Source organism: Emys orbicularis, chromosome 2 (assembly GCF_028017835.1).
Source record: "Emys orbicularis isolate rEmyOrb1 chromosome 2, rEmyOrb1.hap1, whole genome shotgun sequence".
NCBI lineage: Eukaryota > Metazoa > Chordata > Testudines > Emydidae > Emys > Emys orbicularis.
This window is the reverse complement of record NC_088684.1, coordinates 191,047,556-191,069,355: the sequence shown is the minus strand read 5'-3', so window position 1 is coordinate 191,069,355 and position 21,800 is coordinate 191,047,556. Positions and strand designations below refer to the sequence as shown.

Sequence of the window (21,800 nt, the reverse complement as noted above, 5' to 3'; positions counted from 1 at the left end):
GCACCGTCTGCTGCCAGCAGCACCCAGGAGGACCAGTACGGATCCCCCGAGCTCATCACTGGGGAGCAGGAGAGCAGAGTTGCAGGGGAAGCAGTGGATGATGACGGTTAGCAGTCCTACTGCACCGTCTGCTGCGAAGGCCAGGAGCTGCTGCTGTGTAGCAATGCCAGCTGCTGCAGGTGCTTCTGTGTCGAATGCTTGGAGGTCCGGGTAGGGCAAGGTACCTTGGCCAAGGCAAAAGAGCAAGAGCCCTGGAGCAGTTACATGTGTCAACCACAGAAGTGCTATGGGGTGTTACAGCGCCGACCGGACTGGAATATACAGCTGCAAGACTTCACCAGTGACAAAGGACAGGAATATGATGCACCTAAAATCTAAAAAGGCCCGCACATTTCCCAGAGTCACTACCCTTGATAACAGAACGTCAATGATTGCATTGGCTACTTGAATCACAGCAGCCCCCCCAGCAGACTTGCCCACAACAGCAGCAGTGACGGTGAGCTGAGCGGGCTCCATGCTTGCCGTGGTATGGCATCTGCACAGGTAACCCAAGAAAAAAGGCACGAAACGATTGTCTACCGTTGCTTTCACAGAGGGAGGGGCGACTGACGACATGTACCCAAAACCACCCGCGACAATGTTTTTGTCCCATCAGGCATTGGGAGCTTAACCCAGAATTCAAATGGGCGGCGGAGACTGCGGGAACTGTGGGATAGCTATCCACAGTGCACCACTCTGTAAGTCGATGCTAGCCACGGTAGTGAGGACGCACTCCGCCGACTTAATGCGCTTAGTGTGAACATATGCAATCGACTGTATAAAATCGATTTCTAAAAATCGACTTCTATAAAATCAACCTAATTTTGTAGTGTAGGGATACCCTACGTATGCTGAAGCACCTGTATTTAATGCCCCTTCTCAGAATGTAATAAGTGTAACAGATCCAAACTTTTAAACATATGGTCTACATGTATAAGGCTACGACTGGAAAATCCCAAACCTGAAGAGCTATGGTATTAAACTGTTTACCTAAAAACGCGTCAAAATAGCTAGAAACTGCCCCTGCTATCAGCTCCTTTATTTTGCCATGCAGGGAATACTAGGTGAGCTGAGATTACTTACAAATGAAATTTCCTGAGATCAGAATTAGTTGTTTCCTTCAAAGGTAACTCTTCCCCACTTTGAGGATATAAACTCCAAGGAAGTGTCTAAAATAAGGAAAACATGAAATACTTAAAAAAACAAATGAAATACTTGGAGACCCCCTCCCCCACCTTCAAGCCACCAATTGCCCCAAAAGGAAAAAAAAATCAAGGGTCAAATGAGTTAGACCAGTGGTTCTCAACTTTTCCAGACTACTGTACCACTTTCAGAGGTCTGATTTGTCTTGCGTACCCCCAAGTTTCACCTCACTTAAAAACCACTTGCTTACAAAATCAGACATAAAAATACAAAAAAGTGTCACAGTACACTATTACTGAAAAATTGATTAGTTTCTCATTTTTATCATATAAATTATAAAAAAGCCAATTATAAAAAATCAAATCAATAGTGTACTTACATTTCAGTGTACAGTATATAGAGCAGTATAAACAAGTCATTGTATGAAACTTTAATTTGTACTGACTTCGTTAGTGCTTTTTATGTAGTTGGTTGTAAATCTAGGCAAATATGATTTGATGTACACCCTGGAGGTCCTCTGACTACCCCCAGGTGTACATATACCCCTGATTGAGAACTACTGAGTTAGACTATTTTCAATACAGAAACTGATACGGATTTGGCAGCACAAATTAGACTTTTCAACATGAATTTGTTTCCACTAACACTAGTGTTTTATTAAAACTATATTGAGAATTCCATAGGGGCTGCTCCGCAAATCTCCTGACTAGGTAATGATCTGAGGCTGGTTTCTGACAGTGTGCTTAACATGTCCTTAAGGGTCAGACCCGCTAAGGAATAACAATGAGAAGGCATTAAGGCAACCAGTTAGTCATGCTTCTCTAAGGGTACGTCTATACCCAGCCGCTAGTTCGGCGGCTGGCAATCGAACTTCTGGGTTCGACTTATCGCGTCTTGTCTGGAAGCGATAAGTCGAACCCGGAAGTGCTCGCCGTCGACTGCGGTACTCCTGCTCGGCGAGAGGAGTACTGCGGAGTCGACGGGGGAGCCTGCTTGCCACGTGTGGACCGAGGTAAGATCGAACTAAGGTACTTCGAACTTCAGCTATGTTATTCACGTAGCTGAAGTTGCGTACCTTAGTTCGATTTGGGGGGTTAGTGTAGACCAAGCCTTAGACACAGGTTGACTCTATTATACTGGTGTAAAATGATATAAATAGATCTTTTATCTAAAGATTTAGCCTACTCCAGATAAGAGCCAAGAGAGCTTTAATGTTCAATTTGGGTTCTGCTGGCATGGCCATAAGATTGCAGTGAAAATAGTGATAATATTATGACTGATTAATTAAATTGAAATTCTGCCACTTTTTTGGGAGGAATTGCATATGGGCCTGTAGCACTAATTTATGCTTATGAAATTTAATGTAGAATGACTGATGCCCTACTTACCAAGGAAACTGAAGTCACTGCTATCAGAAAGAAATAATTTCTTACCTGGTAATTGTTCATGGAAGAAACACAATTTAGTAGAGTCTCACACTTGGATCTGTGTCCCAGTGTGCTCCACCTCCGAGCTACTGCTGTGGAGCCTGGGCTCCTCACAGTCCTCTAACAGTCTATGAAAGGACTGGATGATCTGGAAGATGAAATTACATGTACACTCCTAGAGGTGGTCCTTCTAGAAAAAGCAGAAGCACATTCGTAAGCAACTTGTAGGGAAGTATACATGCCCATTGCCAGTACTCGGTCTGTTCGGTGAGTAATTAGAGAGCTTTAGTCGTCACAGCGGTCAATCTGGCATATTTCATAAACACTAAATGTAGTTTTTAAAAAAAATCAAATACTCAAAAATGGTACAAGACCTAATATTTTATTAAAAGGGCTAGATATTACTCCTTTTTAAAACAAATTGATGGAACCAAAATTCACAAGTTGTTAAAATCATTTTATTGATATTACTATATTAAAAATGAAATACATCAGAGCTACTGAAGAGCAATGTATTCGTACTGATATTCTGCTAACATTTTGCTGCTCCGTATATCAAAGTATGGTTGCACTGAAGACAGTGAACTCCATCGTGGGGATTATATGATCCTGGGCTGCAGACAACTACAGACAGAGAAAACAGAACAAAAGAAATTTAAAAAAACTAAATGAATGGTATCTAAAATATTGCTTAGATTAGAAATGTTTAAAAGCCTTTCCTTGGGATGTAATATTCAACTAATTGGCAAGATCAGATTTTTCTAACATACTAATATTTGAATTAAAAAAAAAAAGGACAAATGTTGTAAAAATCTATTTTTACATGCCATCCATTCATTAGATATAATATTCTTCTCTTCACAAAAGTAGTGTGTATGACTTTCCGATTCCCCATTGCTCTACCCCAAGTAAGTTTTTTCACTATTGAAAACCAGTGAGCAGCAGCTGCCAACAGATTCTAGTGTGGTCAACACCCAGTAATGTTTGAACTAAATTGCTTTATCTCCACCTAGTGGACACAGATGTACTTAAAGGGAAATTTAAAACAAAACTGACTTTTAAGAATCTATTAATAAGTAGCAAGTGCACAGAGAATGCAACAAACAAGCAGACATCAATGTGTGGGGCCAAAGATGGTGTTGTGAGCAGAAGAACTTTTCTACTGGTTAACTCATGCTATGCCATTCTGTGAAATCAGTACACACTCAGCTAGGGACTGACCCTAGCCTGTATAGGATATGTTAGCTCCCAACATAAGTAATCAGGAGGAAGCAAGAAGGATCACAGCCAGGTGATTGGTTTGTCTGTGGTTCTCCTGGCTCCCTTGAACATCACTATACTTTGACAATTATAGCATTTTTAGAGGAAAAGGTGGGCAGTGAGGGTGTTAATGCTCAGCCCCACTGTACTCAAGCAGGTATACTCCTGTAGCTGGAGCACACCTGCTTCCCCACTTTGTAGCCTAAAGGTGTCCACTAAGTCTTATTCTACCTGACACCTATTAATTCAACGGGATTTGTGGGGCTTCACCCTGCCTATTCCCATTGTTACAGAACCTTAGCGAAGTTCATCTGACCTATGGCAACCACCGAGGGCTGCCTGACTCTGCTTGTTCCTTTCTGGTGACTCAAAGGAGTTTTAGAGGTCTTCTCAAATGCCATTAGAATTGGGCAGAGCTTATTCACCGTTTAGCAGGAGAGGCTTGCAAGTGGCCCCTCATCCCAACCCTAAAAACCACTGTATTAACTATATGGATTATGATAATGCCTAAAGACCCTAACCGAGAGCAGGGTCCCATTTTGCTAGACACTATACAAATATTACACATGTATTTGAATCAAGGATGATGATTGTCTGACATTTTCATTAATTAAGCATAAAGGACAGCATCACATTAACAATGATTGGTAGAAGGATTCAGGAGCCCTTCTCTCTCTGCAGGAGAGTCACAATTTTCCTCCCACTGCTAGGGAGAGTGAGGAAGCGTGTATGGAAATGGTATGTGAAGCTCTGTATCCACCCTTCAGCACATCTCTATGGGTCTGCTGGAGGAAACCCTAAATATACATGTAGCAAATAGCACTTCCCAGTCTCCACATCAGCTGGGCTGGTAAATAGCCTTCCTTCTCCCCAGTGTGTCTCAACGTCAGAAGGAAAACTGCACTCTGCCCACTTCTTCTCCCAGAGAATTCCGTGTTATATGATAACAATCATATAAAATGTTATTTGTGAACAGCTCAATCTCAGTCTGCCATCTAGGGGAAGGCATGAAAAAGAGAAAAAATCTTAAGCAAACAGCCTACTGCTTGCTGAGCTGGCTGCTGGGAAAAGATATAAAGTTTCTTACAGTAAACATAACTTGTCTCAATCTTCCTTATTGAGCATAAATTCCCACTGGCCTAACTTCACCCTTCATGTATAAACATCTCCACAAAATACTTCACCTCATATATTTCATTTGTACCTATCTAATATACCATTTCACACTTCACAAACTTTTAAGTGCACTTGACATGTTAATTTCTTCTTGAATCCTATGTGCTGACATTTTCTGCTCTACTCCAATTTTTAGTACAATTTCAGTATTTGCTTGGGCAATACATTTTATTTAGAACTCTGAAATGATTATTCATCAAATATAGTTTCTTTTTTTTAAATTCACTTTTTTGAGAGAACTGGAGAAATTCAAATTATTGTAATGGCAAGCTAAATTTGTACCTAGTCCATTAAAGCAAATTACTACAGGAAATCAAACTATAAAAGATAACGAATGAGGACAAAGACTACTAAGTTATAAATCAAGTGTGGGTTTCTGATTATCTTATCCCATGGGATGAAATCAAGTTGCCAGGAATGTATCAGGAGCCCACAAAAGATATGAATTTTGGTACTGTATTTCATCTACATCTGTAGCCTAACTCCTGAAAGAAAATGAAAACATTGCAGTAATGTTTTTAAGACCAACACAAAAATAATTGTTTTATATCTAATGGTCCTGTGAAGACACAAAAGTGGTACAATTACTTTGTGTTAACTGAACTTTAATGGAGGATCTTAGCACTTACCCGAACATTTTATTTAACCTTCAAATATGCTTTATTTTATATACCTTAAGAGGCACTTAAACCACTAGAATGAACAGGAATTATATTAAATTTCTGTTTCTAAGATTTTTATAATCTTAAAATGACAAATCTGCAAATTAAAATATGTTATAAATACAAATATGAAACCAGGATGAAAACTGATTAAAATGGATTTTTATTTAAATTAATTGTTTTCTTTTTAAAAATAAATCCCGTTTAAAATTAAATTTGAAATTATAACGTATGTTAAGACCTAAACATATTATAATTATTCAAATAAAGTAATATTCAAGCAGTATACACATTGCTGACATTTTAAAGAAAATCAAACCACTGAACTGGTAGAAGTCACTGGCTAAGCACCTGGAAGAAAATTACTTACTTATACAGTACCTGGTTTTTCAAGATGTGTTTTATACATATATTCCACTGAGGTGTCTGTGCACCCAGTATACTCAAGCAAGAGACTTTTGGTTAGCAGTACCGAATGGGTTGGCACATACACCATAAGTACTCTTATACCTCCAGGCAAGAGCAGGACCGCTCCAACTGGCTTCTTGTTCCTTCACCACTGGAATCTTGGTAACAATACAATCCATTGTAACGCGGATGGGGAGTGAGTAATGGAATATATACCGTATATATTCGATCATAAGCCGGTTCGTTTATAAGCCAACCCCCCCAAGATGGATAAGTAAAAATGGAAATTTTTTATGACCCATTCATAAGCTGACCCTATAATTCAGGGGTCAGCAAACTTTGACTCCCGGGCCATCAGGATAAGCTGCTGGTGGGCCAAGATGGTTTATTTACCTCGAGCATCCGCAGGCACGGAGGTAAACCTAAGTAAACAAAGTGTTCCGGCGCACCAGCTGCTTACCCTGACAGGCTGGGACAGCAACTGGTGGGGAAATTTTTTGGGGGGGAGAAGCTGAGGGTCAGGGAAGTAACCCCTGTGACAACCCCCCCCCCCCCACATGACCCCACCCCTTGCCCAGGACCCCCACACTCTCCCCATCCCATCCCTTCCCACCTTATCTGGGGAGGGCCAGGGGAGGAAGTCTCTGGCGTGGCTGGAGCTGCTGCGGCAGGCTGGACAGCGCGGCTGCAGCCTGCTCCGGCGGGCCAGACCGGGCAGCGTGGCCGCAGCATGTTCCAACGGGCTGGGCCGGTGCTCTGGCAGGTCGGGCAGCATGGCCACAGCCTGCTCTGGTGGGCGGGGCTGAGCAGCACGGCTGCAACCTGCCAGCCCCGGAGCTGCAGCTGCTTCGGAGGCTGGCGTGAGAGCAGCGCGGCCAGAAGCGGAGAGACTCTGGCCCCGCCTCTTCCCTTCTGGCTCTGCTGGCTGTGCTGCTTCTCCTTGCTCCCTCTGTTGGGGGGAGGGGCTGTGTCCCACCTCTCCCTCTCTATACCCATTCATAAGCCGACCCCCTTCTCTGGTGCTTCCCTTTTTTACTAAAAAAATTCGGCTTATGAACAAGTATATACGGTATGCTTGCAACAAATATCAAAGAGCCACAGTGAATGTAATAAATAATTGTTTCTTCTTCTTCTTCTTTGATTGCTTGTACACATTTGTATTTCAATGATTCCCAAACAGTTCTCTTTTGGAGATGGAAACTCACTGCGGTCTACTTAAACTGTGATTGTAGAACTGTCATTTCGATGCTTTCACTATGGCATAATGTTGACTGAACGTATGGATGTAGCAACTCTATAGATGTCCATGAGAAAAATTATCAGTAGTGATATAACCACATTTAAGTGGAATTTCAAGACCATCTTTGACAGGAATTTTGGATGAGGTTTTAATGAGACCTTATACTTATAGATAGGCTTAGAAGGATTAGATTTTTGTTAGTAAATGTTCATTTCACCATACACACACAAACCAATGCAAGACCCTTTCCATCGATAATGACAGAAATTTAGAGATTGGCAAAGAAAGAAAAATGATGCTTGAGAACTTAGAGTTTGATTTAAGGAGATTTACTTTATATATTTTTGACATGTGATGTTGACAATGTGTGTGTTAATGGTTACAATGCTTTAACTTTTTGAATCTACTATTAAATAGTTATTGTTATTGTCCCCTCCTGCAGAATTTCCCTCAACCATGAAAATTTAAATAGATACAAATTTGGGGGGGGGGGAGTGTAAACATCTAGATTATCTGCCAATTACATATAAAAAACCCCGACAAATTCTGCCAAGACTACTTATAGAAGACAGTATATGGAAGTCCTGCCATTAGAGCCTTTAATTTTCTTACTCTCTTTGCTGATGTTATTGCAACTAGAAATGCTGTCTTAGCTAATAAGTGAGAAAGGCAGCAGTATGCCAGTGGTTCAAAGGGCAGTCCCATAAGGCCAGTGAGGACTAAGTTAAAGTCCCAGAAAGGGACTAGTTCTCTTGTTGGTGGATAAAACCCTTATTAGGCCTTTTATAAGTCTTCCTACTACAGGGATAAAGAAAACAGAACATCTCTGAATAGGAGGGCGAATGGTGGAGTTAGCTTGCTGAAAGTTGACCTTGCAGCTCACTGATAGGCCCAAATTCTTTAGTTCCAGTAGGTATTCAATACCTCTTGTACCTGTGCTTTGGATGGAGGCAGTTGATGATGCCAGGCCTACATTGAAAACCGCTTCCACTTAGCCAGGTAAGCCTTTCTGGTAGAGTCCTTTCTTCCTGTTAATAAGGAAATTTTGAAATCTATGCAAACAGTTTATTTCTGATAAATGTAGCCACTCTGCATCCATGCTGTGAGGTGGAGACTGCAAGGATTGGGGTACAAAATCTGACTGGGTCTCAGCAATTGCGTCCAAGAATAAAGATAAGGTTATGGGAGGCTGCACTGACATAAGAACAGCCTACTGGGTCAGACCAAAGTGGCCAATGCCAGGTGCCCCAGAGGAAATGAACAGAACAGGTAATCAAGTGATCCATCCCCTGTCGCCCATTCCCAGCTTCTGGCAAACAGAGGCTAGGAACACCATCCCTGCCCATCCTAGCTAATAGCCATTGATGGACCTATCCTCCATGAATGTATCTAGTTCTTTTTTGAACACTGTTATTGTCTTGGCCTTCACAACATGAAATTGGGCTTGTTTTTGCCTTATTTGACTTGTGAGTTGCTTGTTGGCTAATTTTTGGCTTGTAGCTTGTTTGGCTTGTAGCTTGTTCCTTCTTTTTTTTGATCGGCTCCTGGTAAGCAGGGGAAAGGGGGGGCAAGCTGTGGCAAAGGGAGGAGAGAGTCAGGGGTGAACAGCGGGCCCACCACAGTCCCAGATTGCACGCCAGAGGGATCTAGTCACATGGAGTGTTGTGGTTCTTAGGGATTGGCTTGTTTTGGCCTTGTTTTGAAATGGGATTAGCTTGATTTTTGGCTCATTGTGAAAGTTGGGGTGCTTATTTACCGCGTGAATGTTGGCAACTGTGCTTTGCAGGTATGAAGAAAGGCTCTCAGGTCTACGTTGTTTATATGAAGGGCTGTTTCTTGGCAAAATTGCTGACCTTGAGTTTACACTCTGTTCAGATCTGCTCCCCAGCCCAGAGTGGATTCATCCATTAGTGTTTTCTATGGAAGTGGAGGGAGAAAAGGGAACTCCCTTGCACACATTTTTCAGAGTCATCTACTCCTTAATGATGATAGGACTCAGAAAGATACATGAACCGCCATGTCCAGAGGATATTTGTTTTGCCAATATAGACTTCAACCAGCTTTGCATGTACTACAGGTAAAGTGTGGTGGCATGCCGAGTCACGTACATTCAAGATGCCAAGATACCTAGCAATCTAAGGCAAGATCACATGGATGAACCTGCAGATTACTGCATAGGATGGACTGAAGTTCTCTGGAGATAGATAGGCTGTTGCAGTGAGAGTCGAGAATGGTCCCAAATAACTTGATTCTTTCTACAGGGGGGACAGTGTCAACTTGGCTTGTTTATTCTCAGACGCAGCTGGATGAGCCACAACTGAATCTACTAATACCACCATACATTTTGTAAAAACTCTGGGACCTGATGAGAGACTAAAAACAAGCACTGTGTACTGGTAGTAGCAGACCCCAACTAGAAATCTTTTATTTTCCATGGCTTAATTGGATGACCACATGAAAGTTGGCATCCTGTAGCCCAAGAGCAGCGTATTAGTCATTCAGATCTTGGGATGGGATGACGATGTCAGCAGGTTTGCCTGGTGCCCTCAGATGTGACGGTCTCACTGGTACCAAGGTGGATACTGAAACCACTGTTTGCTGTGGGACCTGTTGGGCCACAAGCAGAAGAGTGTCTGGGACCAATGAACACAATGTATCTTTGGTTGCTATGCAGGCCCAAGGAGTAGACAGTACTGATAGGATTGGTACAATAGTCGATTTGTGCCAACAGTGAAACTGGACACAGCATCAGTACCAGGGCTGTCAGTACTGGAGGAAGGGATGGAATCGTCGGGGCTGGCCTCATTGCTACCAAGGTGATCAGTACCAGAGTCATTGATATCACTGTATACTGAATCCCTGGAAACAGAACCTGAGTTAGTGACACCTGTCCTCTTTAATCAGCCAGATTTGTACCTGACCGCTTATAAGGCAAGTTTTCACCACTTACTGAAGCATGATGTTCAGAGCTACATGGTTCTTGAGAAGTCTTTCCTGGGTTCTGAGCTGCCCTTATGCTCTAAAGAGCTAGAAGTCTTAAGGGCCTTAGATGAAGGGCCAGGGATGGATTGCTGCCTCTTCTCTCTGGAAGTTTTGTGGGACTTCCTCCTTCTGTCAGAGGCAGAGTCTTTTGGTGACAGAACAGCAACTAAAGATGAGGTAGCTGCAGGAATGCTTCTGGAGGAGGCATAATTGGAATGATCAGCCCTGGGCATACCAGGATCAGAGCTCAGGCCATCAACCTCTTCATGAGGTAAATCTTAAGCCAGGACTCTCCAGCTCTTTCAGGTTCTTTTCCAAATCAACTCAATATAGCACATTTAGCACTAGACAGATTAGACACCTAGTGTGTCTGTCGTTTAGTGACATTACTGCCTCACGTGTCAAGCAATTTTGAAACTGAGGATTTACGTACCAAGACAACTAATCTCTACAGGAGTGTGGTGGAGCGGCTGCCCCACACAGGTATATGGAGGGTTAAAGCAGCCCGCAGGGAGGCTGCGCAAAACCCAACCAATGGGAGGACGGCTTGTAGAGAGCCAGTCAGGAGAAGAGTTGTTGGAGCAGTCAATCAAGGCCAGGGAGGGCCATATAAGAATGGCTGCTCAACAGACCAAGGACAGTCTCTCCCTGGAGTGCAAGGGAGAAGGACTGGCTGCCTTAGAAGAGTAACTTAGATAGAGCAGTACTGGGCAGGGTCAGGGGAGCAATAGGGAGCTCCAGCCTAAGCGCTGCCAGACTGAGACCCTTGATACAAAGGGCCAGGAAGGTGCTAGGGCTACGGGAAAGTGGCCCAGGGAAATAGGCAGCAGGAGCTGGAGGAGCGGCAGCACATCGCCGCCGGCTATAGGGTCCCTGGGTCAGGGCCCGGAGTAGCGGACAGGCTCCCCCTCCCTTTCTCCCCCACTTGCCACAGAGGGTGTGGCCAGTATTCAGACTGAGGTTTATCCCTTGAGGTGAGGGGCTACACCGAAGGCTGCAGTATGGCACAGCGGCAAGTGGATGGACTAGAGACAGCCGGTTCCAAAGCGGAGTGAGACAGCTGGAGGGCCGTGCCTAGAAGAAGACGCCTCGGTCCGGGGAGCAATGCGGGCCTTAGAGGTGGAGCAGAAGTGATGGTGGTGAGACACCACTAGAGGAAGGTGCACCGGCAACCAAGTGCTAATTCCCAGCACGGCCAGCAGGAGGTCCTGAAATGGTGAGTCCCGCCCCATCACAAGGAGTACCACCACAGGAGACAAATGAAAGAAAATAGCCTCCTCTTAACAGAGAACAAAATAAACTCTTACTGAAAACTAATACTAAGCTACCTATCTACTAAGTACTATCTATTTACAAAAAAGCTGCTGATAAGCAAGGCAATAAATTGTGAGCTAAGAGGCATCACTGGGAGCGCCATCAAAGCCTCAGACAATGAGAAGGAACGGAGAGGCAGCAGGAGCAGCCCTGCTCTTTATTCCCACAGTTGGAGGCACAATGATACTCAGGACGCATGCATGGCTCCACACAGTGCTGATGACTAAAAGTCTCTGGTTTGAAGGCACCGGGCACACATACCCCAACAGTGGAACGTGTGTACAAGCACTCAAAGAAGAACCAGAGTTTGTTAAATGCTAAAGTAACTTCTGACAAAAGTGACATCTTCTGCAGGTGCAGAGAGACTATTTTCTTTATTTCAGCTCATTCAACAAGTTCAGAGCTAAACGATTAGTTCATTCAAAGTTCAGAAACTGACAGAAACTTGTTCTCCTCTTCCCTTCTCGAATTAAAAACTGTGAATGACAGGATGAGATCTACTTGTTCTAAAATCTTGAATGACATGGTGACCAATTCAATTCACTAACTAAAGAGAATACTTCCTTCGTTTAATACATCTGTTTTAAATGCAAAACATGCTTTAATAAATTATTTTTTTCTTATGTGTCCAATACATTTAAAGGTAATGTTCAATAATAAAAAATGCTGTTTTATGCATTTGAATTGAATTACAATTTGCATCCAAATGCAGCTTAACACAAATCATGAGTAAAAAATTAATCCTATACTAAATAAGAAATATCATTCACAATTTTCTAAAAGTGTAAAAATTAAGAATCAGAATAAAAGAATGTTAAGCAACAAACTGCTTAAATAGATGTGCATAGACACAGTTTATCCTCCTTGTTAACAAACAGTACCAAATTTAGGGTAAAGCCTATATAGTAAAAGCTGCGTTATCCAGCACTTTACCAACTGGAAAGCTCTAAAAACCAGCATTTCTGATCTTCATTGAAAGTCCGGTTTATAGTCCAGTTGGTGCAGGGCCGGCAGGTTCCCTACCTAGCTCCCTGGAAGCGGCGACATGTCCCTGCTGCTCCTAGGCGGAGAAACGGCCACGAGGAGTTCAGAGCACTGAGTGTGAGAACCTCAGCCTATGGGAGCTGCGGGGGCAGCGCCTGTGGGCTTAGCAACGCTCTGCCTAGGAGCAGCAGGGACATGCCGCTGCTTGCGGGTAGCCGCCCAAGGTGAGCGCCACCCGGCTCCAGCACTCCACACCCTCTCCTGTGCCCCAACCCCCAGCCCTGAGCCCCCTCCCGTAACCAAACTCCCTCCTTCTTATTTAACCGGAATTTTTGACTTACCGGAACCCCCCCATTTCCCAAACATAAGAAAACTTTTACTATATTTAGTTGCAAGTCAACAAGTTCTAATGGTTAACAACCAATGAGAATGAACCTTTCTTTAGAAGAAAAAAAGTACAAATGCAAAACAAGATTAAAGTTGAGCATTTAAATCAAATTTTCTAGCTTGTTGATTTAAATCCTGATTTAAATCAGTGGCTCTCAACCTTTCCGGACGACTGTACCACTTTTAGGAATCTGTGTTGTCTTGCATATCCCCAAGTTTCACCTCACTTAAAAACTACTTACTTACAAAATCAGACATAAAAATACAAAAGTATCACAGCATACTTTTACTGAAAAACTACTTGCTTTCTCATTTTTACCATATAATTATAAAATAAATTAGAATATAAATATTGTACTTAAATTTCAGTGTATAGTACATAGAGCAGTACGAACAAGTCATTGTATGAAATTTTAGTTTGTACCGACTTCACTAGTGCTTTTTATATAGCCTGTTATAAAACTAGGCAAATATCTAGAGTTGATGTACCCCCTGGAAGACCTCTGGGTACCCCAGTTGAGAACAACTGATTTAAATCAATCCACCTTTTATGAGATAGAAAGGCTTTACTGACCAGAAGTAACTCATCTTCAAATGTATTGTCTCTATAGCACCACCCATTAAGAATGCCTACCCATGTGGCCTCAGGAACAATTTTGAGTAGTAGTCTGCAGTTACAAGTTCCAAGGGCATAAATACTCTGCCTCCTCTAACCGCCCTTCAGTTACTCTCTACCTCAAGAAGTCTTACTTGGAGCTGGGCCTTGAAGTTATGTTAACAGAGGGTGACTGTGGCTCTGAGATGGCAATACATTCAGAGTATAAGAATTATCTCTAATAAATTAATAACCTTTTGTAGTTTCATGACATTGCCTCCACAGAGCCCTACTGTAGGAGACTAGCTAACAGTGATATCCCTTAAAATACAAGCTTGTTCAACAGCAACTGAAGCATTGTCCTTCTCAAACCAGAGTCTGCTGCTGACAAAATGTCAAGAGAGTAAGTTGAGAACAGAACTCCACATATATCAGCCCTAAAATAGTTTTCATGAGTGCTCAAGCTGGCAACAGAGAGGAACTGATGGATGGTTAGAAGGAGTATAGCAATTATACTCTTGGTCCATATAATGTAGGGCTTAAGGGAGATGTGTGTGGACCTCCTAATTGCTAACTACTAATCAAAAAGGTTTTATGGACAGCCATCAGGCCTCTGTGAAGGCAATGTCATGAAGAACTATGTTTTTGTAATGTCTATATGTATGTTGTTTGGGGACCTGGGAAATGAAAAGATCAGTTTTACCAAGGGGCAGGCTAAAGTAAGATCTGTGGATTCAAGTGTGTTGCCAGAAGGGCGTTCAGTGACAGTCACAGGGAGTAGCCACAGAATTACTGGGAGTCCACTCAAAATACAGACGCTCTGAATGGGAGGCAGTCAGCAGAGAGGGGTTGAGGTGCAGGATGGACTCTGCCCCTTCTTCAGGGCTGAATGCTGCCCTTCTCAAGTAGGGTGCATCACAAGTGAAAGCTTGCTGTTGTGCCTCCTGAAGGTACCAGCAGGTAAAGAGAACTGGCTCAGGAGGAAGGCCTATTTCTGTAGGGAACCTAGAGACAGAGAGAATGAGCTTCTCCCTGATGTTTATTTAGCATCATACAGTCAATGCTATGATCCCAACTGATGTGAGGTAATAGGGTATATATAGCAACTACTTAGCACCAGTATGTAATCATGTGCTAGTGCTGCCTGCTGCAGGAAGGATAAGGAACAAAGCAGCTAAAAGGAAGTGTTTGAAAATTAGCAAACCTTTTACGCCCAATTGGGGATATTGCAGATTATGTATTCCTCATGCCACCTGATCTTAAGCCAAACTTTGCACCCTCGATAATCTGTATGTTATTCCCTGATAACCAGAAACTTCTATGCTCAAACTCTGTTCACAATTTTTTTTAACCTCATCTTAATAACATTTTAAATTTGTTCTCCCATCCATCAGGGCTGGGGAAAGAGGAAGATTCTGATGTGCGGAAGAGCAAATAGGACTTGGTTCTGGGAAGGAAAAGGGCTTCAAATCTGGGGCTGAGACAAAAACATTGCTTGGATCTATACTAAGGGAAGAAGAAATGCGTGTTAGGAAGAACAGATATTTCTATTCAGGGCAGAGTGCTCAGCTTTGGAAAGAGACTGGAAAACAGAACGTTGGGGAATCTGGTTGAGCTAGCGGGAATCAAAACTTCTGGTGAATCCAGGCACTAGTTATTCTTGGGGCTTATGTACACAAACATTTAGTTTGTGGCAAGCTTGGGTGTGAACCTACCCCACACTAGCCTGCCGCACACTAACTAACTGTTCGCATGGACTCTGTTGATGCATACTAACAGTTCATTAATGTGCTTTAATCTACTCCCGTTTCAAAGCAGCAGGCTAGCGTGAGGTAGATTCACACCCCAGCATCAGTGGTTCACAATCATGCTGGAAGGGCATAACGAGTGGGGTCCTACAGGGATCAGTTCTGGGTTCAGTTCCGTTCAATATATTCATCAGATAGATAATGGCATAGAGAGTACACTTATAAAGTTTGTGGATGATACCAAGCTGGGAAGGGTTGCAAGTGCTTTGGAGGATAAGATTATGATCTGGATAAACCGGAGAAATGGTCTGAAGCAAATAGGGTGAAATTCAATAAGGACAAATGCAAAGTAGTCCTGTGGTGGGGCAGCTGCCCCACACAGGGAAAAGAAGGGGTTAAAAGCAGCACCAGGGAGGCTGCGCAGAACCCACGAATCAGGAAAGGGCTTATTGAGCCCACCAATAGGGGAGCAGCCAATAAGGGCCGGCGAGGGCCATATATAAAGGGCTGCTCAGGACAGCAGAAGGCAGTCTCTTCCTGCAACGCAAGGGAGGAGGACTGGCTGCCTGAAGAAGTGTCATAGATAGAGCAATGTTGGGCAGGAGCAGCAGAGTGTGAGGGTGAGCTGCTGGCTGACCACTGCCAGGCTGGGACCTTGCTACAAGGGCTGAGAGGGTGTTAGGGCTACGTGGGAAGTGGCCCAGGGAAAATAGGCAGCAGGTTGGAGGACAGTAGGTGGCTGCCAGCTATAGAGTCCCTGGGTCAGGACCCAGAGTAGCAGGCGGGCCTTGGTCCCCCCCGCCTCACTTGCCAATGAGGAGAGTGGACGGTACCCAGACTGCAGTTAACAAGTGGCGGGACTAAGGACTGCCGGTCCCCTGGAACGGGGGAGATACCGGAGCAGGGGTACAGCCAGAGGACTGTGCCCAGAAGAGGAAGCTGCGGTCTGGGGAGCGACGCGAGTCCAAAGAGTGGAGACAGCTGTGATGGCAGGCATGACACCACTAGCTGAAGGCGGATTGGAAGGGCTGAGAGCTAATTCCCAAGACGGCCAGCAGAAGGTGCCGCGGTGGTGAGACCCACCCCATTACAATTCCATTTAGGAAGGAACAATCAGTTGCACACATACAAAATGGGAAATGACTGCATACGAAGGAGTACTGCGGAAAGGGATCTAGGGGTCATAGTGGACCACAAGCTAAATATGAATCAACAGTGTCACACTGTTGCAAAAAAAGTGAACATCATTCTGAGATGTATTAGCAGAAGTGTTGTAAGCAAGACATGAGAAGTAATTCTTCTGCTCTACTCTGCGGTGATTAGGCCTCAACTGGAGTATTGTGTCCGGTTCTGGGTACCACATTTCAGGAAAGATGTGGACAAACTGGACAAAGTCCAGGGAACAGCAACAAAAATGATTAAATGTCTAGAAAACATGACCTATGAGGGAAGATTGAAAAATATAGGTTAGTTTAGTCTGGAAAAGAGAAGACAGAGGGGACATGATAACAGTTTTCAAGTACATAAAAGGTTGTTACAAAGAGGAGGGAGAAACATTGTTCTTCTTAACCTCTCAGGATAGGACAAGAAGCAATGGGCTTAAATTGCAGCAAGGGAGGTTTAGGTTGGACATTAGGAAAAACTTCCTGTCAGGGTGGTTAAGCACTGGAATAAATTGCCTAGGGAGGTTGTGGAATCTCCATCATTGGAGATTTTTAAGAGCAGGTTAGACAAACACCTGTCAGGGATGGTCTAGATAATACTTAGTCCTGCCATGAGTAGAGGGGACTGGACTAGATGGCCTCTCAAAGTCGCTTCCAGTCCTATGATTCTATGATTTTCAGCCCTTACACTGCCCCGGAGCGCAAGGGCTTATTAGGACTATTGTGTTTATGGGAGCTAGCCTCTGCAAAAGGGAAGAGGAAGTGAATTCATGATAGAACTGGAGCACTATATACTATAAACCTTCCTAAGAGGTAGAGAGGTACTCCCAAGAACCCCACAGAGCTTTCATTCTAGTTTTCCTCAAGATTATGTAAAACTATAGTTATGGATATAGGTAAAACTTTCAAATGCTTCACTACATTCCTTTGGAAGAAATGGAAGAAATTTCTGTGTATGGTATAAGCTCCTTCTCATAATCAGAGCAAATGGAAAAATCTCATATGCAAATATATTGCAGATCCTGCAGTTTTAGGGTCTTCTCATTATGTTTTCTATTTTCTTGCATAATCTTTGTTTCTTTTTTTTTTAAATAAAAGTCTCTAGATTGGATTACATCTTCAAAGCTACGTTCTCTTTCCCTGTTCTCCAGCCATGCAGGAAACTGCCTTCACCAAAAGACCAAGTGCAGCTTTATTCTATTCTTCTGTATACTTCTACATTACACCATATTATTGAGATTTCAGCCTCAATGTCTAATTGAGATAATTTGAACACTATTAAGGAAAACAATCTAAGAACAATTTAGAGTCAAAGTAACTTTTTAAAATGATGATCCAAACCTTGGTCACTTTACTTAAGTGTGTGATCTCACTGATTTTAGTGAGAGAACTTGTATGAATAAAGTGAGCAATATTTGGCCCATTCTTTGTTTCCCCTTCCAGTATATTCTAGAATTGTCTCTTTTGCATGCTCATTCTACAAATCTAGAGGGGTTTTTTATATATAAATGTAAGCAGAGTCAGGATGAGCTCTACCCTGACATCTGGTGGTAAATTATGGCGAGGGTGGAAAAAAACTTCAGGGGCTGATCTTGTTTGCATAGGCACACCCACCCGCCTAGCCTGGGACAACAGCAACTGGAAGTGGTTACTTTGGCTGGTGTGGGATTTCCAGTTTCTCTGTTATTGGGGCAGGAAGAATAAAGTGTTGTTACCCTGATTTTGTGAATCAAGGCCAGTGGAACTGTTGTATGACAGAAGGACTCACCATTAACTAAGTAGCACTCGCTAGACAAGGGGCATGGGTTACAAAACCCAGTGAATTGAGAAAGATTGGGGATAGGTATGTGTACCTGATGTTATGGGGCCCCCTTTGAGGGCCTGGAACACCAATTACACTACCCCCCTCTCTCCACTGTTGAATAGCAGAGCTAATTTTGCTTCTATTAGAAGTCTAGCTAGAGATTGCTGAGCTAAATTCACTTTGGGCCAATAGTGCACCAGCACTGGGGCTCCCCTACTACAAGTTGAAATCACTAAGAGTTAAAATCACTAAAAGAGCTAAAATTGCTGAGCTGAGATCACTGAGTGCTATGTTAACTAGTGGGGGAGCCTGAAGATATATTGCTAAGCAGCTGGCAGAGTGGAGCAGTTTGCAGGACGGTTGGAGCAGCCCACAGAACAGTGAGCTGAGCAGTTTGTGGTGGCAGCTGGAGCAGTTCATGGGATGGCTGGTGGAGCGGCTGGCAGAGCCGAGCAGTTTGTGGGGCGGTTGGAGCGGCCCACAGAACAGCGAGCGAGCGGAGCGGAGAGGAGCAGAGCGGCGCGGCGGGGCGGGTAGAGCGGAGCCATTCGTGGTGAAGGCTGCAGCAGAACTCCACACAGAGGCAGAGCAGTCGGCCTCAGACCACGTAAGGTGCCCCTTAACACCCCGTGTGCCCCCCCCATTTCCGCCCAGGTTGTGGGGTAAAACTCTGCAGATAAACTTTTGAACTCTGGGGCGGCACTGACCGGGGCAGAGACTTTTGGGTTGTTGGACTTTGGGGTGATTGAACTTAAGACCCTGAGGGGAAAAGGACACTGCCAAACTTACTTGGAGGTGGGTCTTTTGCTCATGGTTTGTGTTATGAATCCTGTTTGTGGTGTTTCCCCAACATAATGCCGCATTGTTTCCCTCCTTTATTAAAAGGCTTTTGCTACACTCAGACTCCGTGCTTGCAAGAGGGGAAGTATTGCCTCCTAGAAGCGCCCGGGGGGTGGTACGTAATTGTCCCAGGTCACTGGGTGGGGGCTCGAGCTGGTTTTGCATTGCATTATTGAAACGGAACCCCTAGATTCCTGCTAAACAACCAGTGGGGCCCCTTGATGATCAAGATACAAAAGGAGCGCTTAAAGACGATAAAGTCATTGCGGAGAAACTAAATGGATTCTTTGCTTCAGTCTTCACGGCTGAGGATGTTAGGGAGATTCCCAAACCTGAGCTGGCTTTTGTAGGTGACAAATCTGAGGAACTGTCACGGATTGAAGTGTCACGAGAGGAGGTTTTGGAATTCATTGATAAACTTAACATTAACAAGTCACCGGGACCACATGGCATTCACCCAAGAGTTCTGAAAGAACTCAAATGTGAAGTTGCGGAACTGTTAACTAAGGTTTGTAACCTGTCCTTTAAATCAGCTTCTGTACCCAATGACTGGAAGTTAGCTAATGTAACGCCAATATTTAAAAAGGGCTCTAGAGGTGATCCCGGCAATTACAGACCGGTAAGTCTAACGTCTGTACCAGGCAAATTAGTCAAAACAATAGTAAAGAATAAAATTGTCCGACACATAGAAAAACAAACTGTTGAGCAATAGTCAACATGGTTTCTGTAAAGGGAAATCGTGTCTTACTAATCTATTAGAATTCTTTGAAGGGGTCAACAAACATGTGGACAAGGGGGATCCAGTGGACATAGTGTACTTAGATTTCCAGAAAGCCTTTAACAAGGTCCCTCACCAAAGGCTCTTATGTAAATTAAGCTGCCATGGAATAAAAGGGAAGGTCCTTTCATGGATTGAGAACTGGTTAAAAGATAGGGAACAAAGGGTAGGAATTAATGGTAAATTCTCAGAATGGAGAGGGGTAACTAATGGTGTTCCCCAAGGGTCAGTCCTCAGACCGATCCTATTCAACTTATTCATAAATGATCTGGAGAAAGGGGTAAACAGTGAGGTGGCAAAGTTTGCAGATGGTACTAAACTGCTAAAGATAGTTAAGACCAAAGCAGACTGTGAAGAACTTCAAAAAGATCTCACAAAACTAAGTGATTGGGCAACAAAATGGCAAATGAAATTTAATGTGGATAAATGTAAAGTAATGCACATTGGAAAAAATAACCCCAACTATACATACAATATGATGGGGGCTAATTTAGCTACAACAAGTCAGGAAAAAGATCTTGGAGTCATCGTAGATAGTTCTCTGAAAATGTCCACGCAGTGTGCAGAGGCGGTCAAAAAAGCAAACAGGATGTTAGGAATCATTAAAAAGGGGATAGAGAATAAGACTGAGAATATATTATTGCCCTTATATAAATCGATGGTACGCCCACATCTCGAATACTGTGTACAGATGTGGTCTCCTCATCTCAAAAAAGATATACTTGCACTAGAAAAGGTTCAGAAAAGGGCAACTAAAATGATTTTGGGTTTGGAACGGGTCCCATATGAGGAGAGATTAAAGAGGCTAGGACTCTTCAGCTTGGAAAAGAGGAGACTAAGGGGGGATATGATAGAGGTATATAAAATCATGAGTGATGTGGAGAAAGTGGATAAGGAAAAGTTATTTACTTATTCCCATAATACAAGAACTAGGGGTCATCAAATGAAATTAATAGGCAGCAGATTTAAAACAAATAAAAGGAAGTTCTTCTTCACGCAGTGCACAGTCAACTTGTGGAACTCCTTACCTGAGGAGGTTGTGAAGGCTAGGACTATAACAGAGTTTAAAAGAGAACTGGATAAATTCATGGTGGTTAAGTCCATTAATGGTTATTAGCCAGGACGGGTAAGGAATGGTGTCCCTAGCCTCTGTCTGTCAGAGGGTGGAGATGGATGGCAGGAGAGAGATCACTTGATCATTGCCTGTTAGGTTCACTCCCTCTGGGGCACCTGGCATTGGCCACTGTTGGTAGACAGGATACTGGGCTAGATGGACCTTTGGTCTGACCCGGTACGGCCTTTCTTATGTTCTTATGTTAGATACTGAACCCGGCCCTTGTTGCTGCCAACTCAGAGGGGCAGAAGGGTTACCTATGCGCCCTATGCTGGGAAAAAGTGGAGGGCAAGGAAGGCTTCTAACCTTTCATCTTTCCAACTTTTATTTTTGGTTTTCTAATTTCTCCTATGATTAAAAAAATTCCTGTAAATATTTTCCTAAAATTTTGAATTAATTTTCCAGGTTTTGTTCTAATGATCTTTGCACATATTCTTTGTAAAATTCGTTAACTTTACCAGGAAGCTTCAGATAAATGATCAGCACCAATGATAAAGATCTTACATTAGTGTAACACCTTACATTCTGATGAATCAAAAAGTGCTACACAAATTTAACTTACTGATATGAAAGCTATTCACCTGGATCATTTCATCCACAACTTAAATTTCAACCATTCCTGGGGTGAAGCTTGAACCACTATGTCAGGGGTAGGCAACCTATGGCACTTGTGCCGAAGGCGGCACGCGAGCTGATTTTCAGCGTCACTCACACTGCCCGGGTCCTGGCCACCGCT

The 21,800-nt window shown here is 43.4% G+C and overlaps 1 protein-coding gene across 1 annotated transcript in view; it reads right to left on the bottom strand.

Moving 5' to 3' along the window:
* Positions 1–3,141: 3,141 nt before the first annotated feature.
* ZPBP (zona pellucida binding protein) overlaps positions 3,142–21,800 on the bottom strand; it is a gene marked incomplete at its 5' end in the record, with an annotated part of 84,557 nt that continues 65,898 nt past the window's right edge. The window contains one exon of the mRNA XM_065398391.1: positions 3,142–3,233. Within this exon, the coding sequence (XP_065254463.1) occupies positions 3,142–3,233 (92 nt within the window). The remainder of the gene's footprint in view (positions 3,234–21,800) is intronic.